General features: G+C 31.6%; 3 protein-coding genes across 3 annotated transcripts; 1 reads left to right on the top strand and 2 right to left on the bottom strand.

The window, feature by feature from the left end:
• On the bottom strand, nucleotides 1-581 carry LOC119663966 (the record flags this gene model as incomplete). Its single annotated transcript, XM_038073552.1, is given in 1 exon segment — nucleotides 1-581. A coding segment is annotated over 1 exon segment (434 nt), but the record flags the coding sequence as incomplete, so codon positions are not given.
• Nucleotides 582-3633: 3052 nt separating this feature from the next.
• Nucleotides 3634-4879, bottom strand: LOC119663965 (the record flags this gene model as incomplete). Its single annotated transcript, XM_038073551.1, is given in 1 exon segment — nucleotides 3634-4879. A coding segment is annotated over 1 exon segment (1246 nt), but the record flags the coding sequence as incomplete, so codon positions are not given.
• Nucleotides 4880-7487: 2608 nt separating this feature from the next.
• LOC119663963 (phosphotriesterase-related protein-like) lies at nucleotides 7488-9873 on the top strand (the record flags this gene model as incomplete). Its single annotated transcript, XM_038073550.1, has 5 exons — nucleotides 7488-7690; nucleotides 8736-9251; nucleotides 9334-9498; nucleotides 9565-9782; nucleotides 9857-9873. Coding segments are annotated over exons 1-5 (935 nt in total), but the record flags the coding sequence as incomplete, so codon positions are not given.
• Between the last annotated feature and the right edge of the window lie 3 nt (nucleotides 9874-9876).

The following is a 9876-nucleotide window of genomic DNA, read 5'->3' as shown; positions in this document are numbered from 1 at the left end:
GGTGGTGATCTATTGAATAAATGTGAATGGGTTAAATTGGTATGTCCTAGTCTTAATCGGATGTATTTGGTAAGGTATGCACGCGGAAATTTATGATCGTGTTTAAGAGGGGTGAAATTGAAAATGGAAGTTTTATTGAAGTTAATGTTTTTATAATGAGAGGAGGAGTTATCAAAGATTTCTGAGAATTTGCTTTTAAAAACAGTATCTATATAACTGGAGAGATCTGAGCTATTATGATTTTCAGTAAGTATGAACGGATATTTCCAAGCATTTTTTGCTGTTTCATCTGCAAGTTCATTACCTCGTATCCCAGAATGACCAGGGACCCAAATCAGGGTAAGACGTTTGTGATTAGAGGATAGAATGTTTCTGATAGCAGTTGCATAAAAGTTCAGATTAGCTGAATTAGATATATATTGGATTGCGGACATAGAATCTGTACAAATTGCAAAAGAGCCTTTCTTAGTTTTGGCTATGGTAAGGGCTTCGTAGATGGCTATTAGTTCTGATGTGAAGACTGAGGTGTAAGATGGTAGAAGTGAAGATTTAATTATAGAAGAGTCGGTTGTTATGCTAAAGGAAGTCGCGAGGTCAGATTTAGAACCATCGGTATATATGAAGGAGTATCTTTTTAGAGCATACTTAAGTTCTAGAAACTTCTTTTGGAAGATGGATGGATGTGTAGAGGTTTTTGTGGAGTCATGGAGACTAGTATTCAAAAGAGAGTTGCTAAATGTCCAGGGCGGGTTGGTAGGGTAACTTACAGGGGTAGGAGTAATGGTGATATTAAAATTATTGCAAAGTGATATTGATTTAAGCAGAGAGGATGATATTCTATGTTGTCTTTTTGCTCTAATAGTTTTGGTTACTTCTAAGAATAAGGGGGAATGTCTACAGTTAAGGATTAGTTTTGATAATTTGGCGGTTAGAAGGTCTCTTCTCATCTCCAGTGGCAGGACTTGAGCTTCGTAGAGAAGGTTGTTGACAGGTGTTGTTGGGAAGGCTCTAAAAGCTAGTCGGATAGCTGAGTGGTAAAATGTTTTAAGTTTATTGTAGAGTGATTTAGGTGAGAAACCGTAAAGGTAAAGTCCATAATCTAGTTTTGCAATTATTGTGGACTTTATTATACTAATAATAGTGGCTGCGTTGCAGTTAAATTTGGCGCTAGAAAGGCACTTTATAATATTTAGGCTTTTAGATAACGAAAGGGCGAGATTTTCAATATGGGTATTCCAGGTATAATGTTTGTTGATGGTCATACCAAGGATTTTCAAAGAACCTGTGGTGGGTAAATTGAATTGGGCTGAATGGATTTTAAAGTTGCATGACTTTTTGCGGCAAATATGAAGATGTTTGCATTTTGAGACTGATAAAGAAGCGCCAGAGGTGTTGCACCAATTAAGAATGTCGGTGAAGAAGTTGTCCAGGTCTAACGATGTCTTATTGCTTATTTTATTGAAGATATGATAGTCATCAGCGTAGGCGCAGAAGTTAAGATGATTGTGAATTGAAAGTACCTTGTTTAATTTATTGTAAGCGATAATGAACAATATGACTGAAATTGGTGATCCCTGGGGAATGCCGTTATGGAGAGGGAGAGAAGAGGACAATGAGTTTGAGTTTTTGACAATGATTTTCCTGTTGGACATGAAGTTAGTAACGTATTTGATTATCCTGGGTCCAACTTTCCAAGAATGGAGCTCATCGATGACAGAGTGGATGCCTATTTTATCAAACGCTTTGTTAAAATCTAAGGAAATTATAGATAAGTGATTTCTAGTTGAAAGGGCAGAAGTAATCTTGCTGTCTAGATAAACTAGAGAGTCAGCTACTGATTTTCCTTTTTTGAAACCAATTTGACGACTATCTATTAGTTTGTTAATAGTAGCAAACCACCATAGTCGATTAGCTATAATTTTGTCAAGAACTTTAGAAAGGCAAGGGTTAAGAGATATCGGTCTATAAGATGTAAGAAGAGTTTTGTTTGTATTAGTTTTGTGTATAGGGATGATTATACTGGTCTTATATTGTTGCGGTAAATAATTATGAAAAATGTTATTGTAGTGTGATAGTAATCGTTTTTTAAGTGTTGGGGTAAGTTGTTTTATCATTGGGTAGGAAATTCTGTCTAGTCCAGGAGTTTTCCCTTTAAGGTTTTTTAGTGCTATTTCTAGTTCTATGAGGGAAATGTCTTCTTCAATAAGCTGAGCTTTTTTGGACAGAGAATAATTAATTGTAAATGTTAATAAGGACTGTTTTTGACAACGGAAGGTAGAAGAAAAGTTATTGTCATTCGTTTCTGATGACCAGTATTGACAGAGTTCCTGTGCAATAAGTTGGCTATTGGTGGTAGAATGATTATCGGACTTAAGAATACAATGAATAGGAGTGCGAGATTTGGTCCCGCAAAAAGTATTAATGTGGGACCAGATTTTTTGTGAGGAATTTAATGAATTTATATTTGCTGTGAAATTTTCTAACGATTTACGTTTAGACCTTTTTATCTCTCTTTTGAGTAATGCATTTGCTTTTTTATAATTAATTATATTCTCTAAAGAAATTGAACGTTTTAACTTATTCCACTGAAAAATTTTTATATCCTTGAGTTTTTCTAAGTAAGAATTCCACCATGGTACAATACGTTTTCTATTAGCGGACTGGGTGGTTTGTTGGATAGATAAATGAGCGCTTTGTCTAATAATTTTTATGATATTTGCGGTTTCTTGGTTGATGTGTCCACTTATTGGTACTATTGAGCTGTAATGGTCAACAGTGGCTTTGAATTTGTTCCAATCTGCTTTATTAGTGTTGAATTTTGCCCGAGTTTTCGAGGAGCAAGTGACGGGATTATCGAATAGGGAGATAATTATAGGGAAGTGGTCACTCCCGCAAAGATTGGATTCTATTCTCCACTTTGCCTCTAAGGCGATAGAGGGTGACGCTATGGAGATATCAATATGGGTAAAGGTATGGTGAGTACTGAAATGAGTTGGGGAGCCGTCGTTTAGGATTAAAAGGGATGATTGAGATAGGAATTTGAAGATGGAGTTGCCTTTTTTATTATTGTATGACGAGCCCCATGAGCGGTGCCAACTGTTGAAATCTCCTAAAATTAGAATGGGTCCTTGAATCTTATTAAATATGTTTCGTAGATTTTTTAATGAAAAATTTTTGTTAGGGGGTATATATGACGATATTACTGTAAAGTTAATTTTGGAGTACACCAGGGCTCCGACAGAGTCGAAGTCGGTATTGAGTACAATTTCCTCATATTGTATTGAGTTATGGATGAGCAAGAGTACTCCTCCATGAGAGTTAACAGACGAGTTGATTGTAAGTAGAGTGAAATTAATTGGGATAGGTATATTATTAGAAGAGTGAATGTGAGTCTCTTGAAGAGCAATTATTTTTAAGTTGTGGGTTTTTATAAGGATGTGGAGTTGGTTGTAGTTGTTGATGTAACCATTTAGATTCCATTGGAGAATATTAAGAGTCATTAAATTATAGAGGATATAGGATGATATAAGCAAAAAATGTAATGAAATGTAATAAGGAATAATAAAATATTAATAATACGATATAATAAAATATGGATAATATGGATGTATATATTTGTAATGTATAATTATATTAGTTGAAGTCCATAGATGGGTCCTTAACGCTTTCTGAATTAGGGCGTACACTGGTGTTGTCTTTTTTTACTATGATATCTGCTTTCAATTTATTATTTTTTTTTGACTTAGCTTTTAGTTGTGTCTTTAGACGGTTAGATATAGACGTAGGAAAAATTTTAACTTTATTATCAGGAGTTATGTGCGATAAATGTGAAAGGTTAGCAGTGGTGTTGGTTTCACTAGTTATATTTGAAATTATTGGATTTATTTTACTTATTATGTTAGCCGTTGATGTGGTGTGAACAATATCTTTATAGGATATCAGATGTCTGGAGCTGCTGGGTTGTGGTGATAAGTCTTTGGTGATAGTATTTATATCATTTTTTGTATTGGCGTTATTGTCGTTGGTTACTTGTATGGTAGCTGCATATGAAGTATTCCCGTTTTGGTGGCGTTCAGTGTATATTTTGTGCGCTGTTTTTCTGTCCGTCTTTTGGAGTGTAATGATGGCTTGTATTTCTTTATGTTTTATAAAAGTAGGGCATATTCGATTAATAGCGCTATGTTTGTAATCGGAGACCAAGTTTTCCTTGCAGTTTATACATGTTACTTCGTTTAGGCATTTTTCATTAGTTTTTGAACAATTATAGTCAGCAAGTCCGCAGTTAACGCATAATTTAGAGTTTTTACAATGTGTGGCTGTGTGCCCAAGACGTGTGCAGTTCCGGCAACGGAGTGGAAGAGGGATGTAAGGACGGATATGAACTATTTGATAGCCAATTTTGATCTCATCTGGTAAGGTAGGAGATGCAAACGTAGCAATGATTAAACCTGTTTCTTTGAGTTCTTCGTTGACTTTCTTTAAAATTTTTTTTAACTCGATGATATTTTGGTGCTTTAATTCTGCAAGAATTTCTTCCTCCGGTATTTCTCTAAGATCGTTTGAATAGAAGACTCCTTTAGAGCAGTTAAGCGAATTATGTTCAGTGACATTAACTTCAATAAAGTTGTTAAGTGATGTAAGTTTGATTAAATTTGCGGCTTGCGTGACTGTTTTAGTTTTAATTAAAAGAGTCCCGTTGCGCAGTTTTTTACAATTTTCAATTTCGCTCCCACATACGTTGTCAATGACTTTTTTTATAAGGAAAGGAGAGACGTTCATTAGGGAGTCGTTACTATTAATTCTTGACATCACCATGTATTTTGGGCCTTGGGAATAGTATTTAAGCGTTTTTGTTGCATCAGTGTTAAAAAACAATTGGCCAGAATGTTTGCCCCTATCCGGAGGCTCACTCATGTTTCACTTTTAGGCACTTGCTTGTGCTTAGTCCGTGGGGAATATGTTTGTCGTTGCTGTTCTTATTATTTTTGTTTTTGTATTTTATTAAAAGTTATTATTGTTGGTTTTGATTCCAATCAACGGAAAAAAGAAAAAAAGAACACTGCAACTAGTATTTCTTATATTGATTATGTTTATGATTATTTGTGTTTTTATTTGTTTAACTGTTTTGTGGAGTATTTATAGAATATTTATAAGAAATCAAATTAAATAAAACAACAAAAGAAGAAGTAACGGTACTTCGAATCAAAATTGTAAACTATCGGTTGAGCGCAAAACAACGTCAATTTAGCACGAATGATAAACCGAGACTGTAGAATATTAAATATTTTGCAAAATTGTAAGTAAATTGCTCTGATTTCGTTGGTTTTGAAAACAACTTATTTTATAGATTTATTTTCATGAAGCACTTTAGGTAAATGGAAAGGAGAAACAATGAGTTCTATTGGCTTAATATAAATCATAAAGATTTTGGTAATTGATTTTGTTCAACTTAATTTTCGTTGCATTATTTGAATCTTTTAGTTTTTAGCCACATAGAGTAGACTTACAGAATGTGATCAAAAAGTAACGAAAAGTATTAAATTAAGAACGCTGTATCTGTATAATATACTATGTAATGTATTAATATTTATATAATATATAATTAATTTAAATATATGAATATTAAAATTCTAACAATCAAACGCTCTAAATATGTTTTCTTAACTACATCACCTTTTTATTCCGTTATTCAGGTCAGAAAAATGATAATAACAGTTTTCAGTAGTCAAAATATTAAAAATGATTTAATTCAATAATTTAATTTTGTTCAACATTATTTTATTAATAAGAAAAAACATTATAATAATAAAAAAGAAACATAATAATAAGAAAAAACACTATAATAATGAGAAAAAAAGATAATAATAAAAAAAAATGTTATAATATTAGGAACAACATAATAATCAGAGAAAACATTATAATAATGAGTAAAAACATTATAATAATAAGAAAAATTATTATAATATTAACAAAAAAACATAATAATTAGAAAAAAACTGCATTATTCAATTTTTTTTCGCAGTTCTCTATTTTCCTTTTCAAGTTGTTGTAACCTGGGCCCTGTTGCACCAACACTTTTCACTTTTCACTTTGCAAATTTTTGAGTTTTTGAGCATTTTTCTCTCATTGAGAACATAAAGCATTAATTTGAGAATTGAGTTATGCCATTGAGTAAAAATATTATAGAGTCACAATGACTCAATTTTTAAATTTTCAGAAAAAGGCACGGGAGGGCGGAGTGAAGATTTTACTTCTTTCTGCGCTGCTGCTAGATCGATCGCGCTTATGCTTGTTCTTTCTAAAAATTTTACTATTGATGAATGAAGGACAAAAATGAAAACAATAAACAGATTTGCTTGTTACGAAGGCAGGCAGTACAAGAAAAGAGTCAAATTAGTTTTTGGTGTAATTATTTGTTTTTGAAATTAATGCTTGGCACCAGCAAGCAGCACGTAAAATTGCATGCATTTAATCAGGGACCGAAAATAACAGTTATTTTAAAATTTTTTATGAAAAAAAGCAGCAACAAAAAGTTGTCTAAACTCTTATTTAAGTAAATAGTTATCATTCTAACAACTTTTATCCTTAATATTATGCATGCTTTTTATATATGAGCTTTTTAAAATAAAACTCAAAAAATAATAATTAAATTTGATTTTTATTATATTCATCAAAAATAATAATTTTTATATGCCTTTTATTTTTTTCGCGCAGAAATAACTCTTAAAATTTGCTTCTTATTTTAAAACGCACAAATAACTGGTATACTTGCGTTATATAATATAAAAATCAAGAGTATCGCGCAAATTCTGCGCGATATTTTTAAAATGAAAATATAAAATGCAATTTTCATACAAGGTAGTTGTTTTGCAATTCCATAGAAAATGTTTGAAAAGGTTGGTGCAGGTAAAGACTTAGTTTAGTTTTTTGTTTTTGTATTTTACATACAAATTTGTTCTCCTACAAAATACAAAGATAAATACAAAATATGAATCCAAAATACAAAAACAAAAAACTGAACTAAATCTTTACCTGCACCAACCTTTTCAAACATTTTCTATGAAATTGCAAAAACAACTACCTTGTATGAAAATTGCATTTTATATTTTCATTTTAAAAATATCGCGCAGAATTTGCGCGATACTCTTGCTTTTTATATTATATAACGCAAGTATACCAGTTATTTGTGCGTTTTAAAATAAGAAGCAAATTTTAAGAGTTATTGCTGCGCGAAAAAAATAAAAGGCATATAATAATTATTATTTTTGATGAATATAATAAAAATCAAATTTAATTATTATTTTTTGAGTTTTATTTTAAAATGCATATGATAACAGTTATAAGATGATTTTTATTTTTTTTATGATAACTGTTACGGTCCCTGCATTTAATATCAGGGTTTGAATTTACTGCTCCGCAGCAGCAAAGAGTATATATACATAGAGTGTGCATCACTCAAAAAATCTTAAAAATGAAGTGATGGCAATTTCATAAAAATCGGTCGCAGAAATCGGGGAAATAGTATTTGAGTTATTTTTGTGTCACATGGACTCGTTGTGACTCAATTTTTATTTTTTCAGCTTTAACCATTGAGTAAGAATATTTTTACTCAATGCATACTCCGAGAAATACTTGTCTCAACCATTTTGTTGGAACTGCAGGGAATATATAATGCCGATTGTACAAACCGGTGAGTTGTGTGTTCTTATAACGCTGATTATGCAGCGTGTGATATACCTATTACTTATTATGAATTGTTTAATTTGGATATTTATCTGCTTAAACTTTTTTCAAAGACTTACTAATTGTTTATATTTTCAATTCTTTAATTAAATGAAATTCGGTCACATGAGTTTAATCGATAAAGTACTAAAATTGATCACTTCCAAATATATTGGACTGCGATATGTCCCAAGAAAACCAAAAAAACATGAAAACAATATTATGGATAACATTAAGATTGACTTTACTCTTCAAAGAACATATCTTAGTTCTAACAATTGAACTTCTAATATCCGCGTAGCTTAGATTTTGATACCCTTCGAATTGTCATGATCTTCTTCTTTATCATACCATAGTAGTTCATTTATTATCACAACTATTCTGTGATTAAATCAGTAAAATAGTGCGTAAATTAACTTAACTACTTGTAGCTTAAGACAGAGATAAAAACATAGAATGTTTAATGACAGATAAGATTAAATGCTGGTATAATATAATCCATTGGCAGAACCGAAGTAGTACTAAAAAAATTTAATTTTTTTAAGATTTTATTAGAATGATTAGTAGTTTTTTTTGACATAAAATCACATTTAATAATAAATTTTTTTATTAAAAACTAATTACATCAAAACTGATCGTATTATACTTTCAAATAATTTATTTTACTACTTGAAACCGAATGTAAATTATTTACAATATAATAAACAAAGTTAACCAATTATTATATATCCATTTTATTTTATCTTCATTATAAACTATAACAATCGGGTGTAATAGTTGAAGTGTTTCTTCCACTTACGCCTCTACTCTTACTGCGACCAGATATCAGTTATTGTTCTTTAAAGATGCGCTAGATTTCGAATAATGGTCAAGTGATCTTATGCTTTGTATTTTGGCAAAACGGACAAGATCGTCTTTGTTAAACAGCTACTCCTACTCCTTTTTTATTTTAATTATTTTCTTTATTTGCATCTCTAAATAAATATAACTTCAATTATATTTATGATATACAGTTTTGGGCACAATTGAACCCAACTTATTGGGTCGCACATTAACGCATGAGCACATAGCTCTCGATTTTGAAGGTTTTCATTGCGAACCTCCAACAGAGTTCAAATCAGCACTGGAAAGCAAAATATCTATGGAAACATTGGGCTATATACGGCAATATCCATATTCATCACTGGAAAATGTTCGTTTTTATGATGAAAATTCACGAGATGCTGCCAAAAAGGATGTGGCTTTATACAAACAATTTGGAGGTGGAACAATCGTAGAGAATAGCTCTCATGGATTGAAGAGAAATTTGGATTTCATGGTTGATGTCTCCAAAAGTACTGGTGTGCATATCATAGCTGGAACTGGACATTACATACATGATGTCCAGGACAAAAAGGACACCTCACTAACAGTCGAGCAAATGACTGATATTTATTCAAAGGAGATTATAAATGGTGTTGAAGTAGATGGTGTTGGTATGGTGAAGTGTGGTTTTATTGGTGAGGTAGGCAGTACATACCCTATACATGGTGAGTTTAGCAGCAGTGTTAATTGTATACATATGTACATACATATAACAAATTTCACATTTATAAATAATTTAATTTTAAGATTTTGAAAAACGCGCCATACGCGCTACCGGTGAGATACAAGAAGTTTTAGGTTGTGGTGTTTCATTTCACCCTGGTCGAGATTCTGCTGCACCATTTGAAATAGTACGTCTTTACTTAGAAGCTGGTGGACGAGCTGATAAGTGTGTTATGTCGCATCTGGATCGTAAGTTAAAATTAGAAAATAAAATAGATTAAACCTAAAATAATACGACATTTTGGTAAATCACAGGAACCATATTTGATATAGAACAATTATTGGAATTTTCCAAACTGGGCTGTTATTTACAATATGATCTCTTTGGCACTGAGTGCTCTTTTTATCAGCTTAACCCAGCTGTGGATATGCCTTCTGATGGCCAACGTATAAATAATCTAATAAAACTGATTGAAGAAGGTCTATGCGATAAAATTTTGATGTCTCATGATATACATACTAAACATCGTTTGGTAAGTAAACCTTAGTCGTTTTAGTCATTTAAATTAAACATTTAAATGTCCATTTAATTTGTTATATTTTTTAGACGTCTTATGGTGGACACGG

Source organism: Teleopsis dalmanni, unplaced genomic scaffold, assembly GCF_002237135.1.
Source record: "Teleopsis dalmanni isolate 2A unplaced genomic scaffold, ASM223713v2 unscaffolded_contig_1195, whole genome shotgun sequence".
In the NCBI taxonomy this organism is placed as follows: Eukaryota; Metazoa; Arthropoda; class Insecta; order Diptera; family Diopsidae; genus Teleopsis; species Teleopsis dalmanni.
This window is presented reverse-complemented; position numbering and strand designations above follow the sequence as displayed.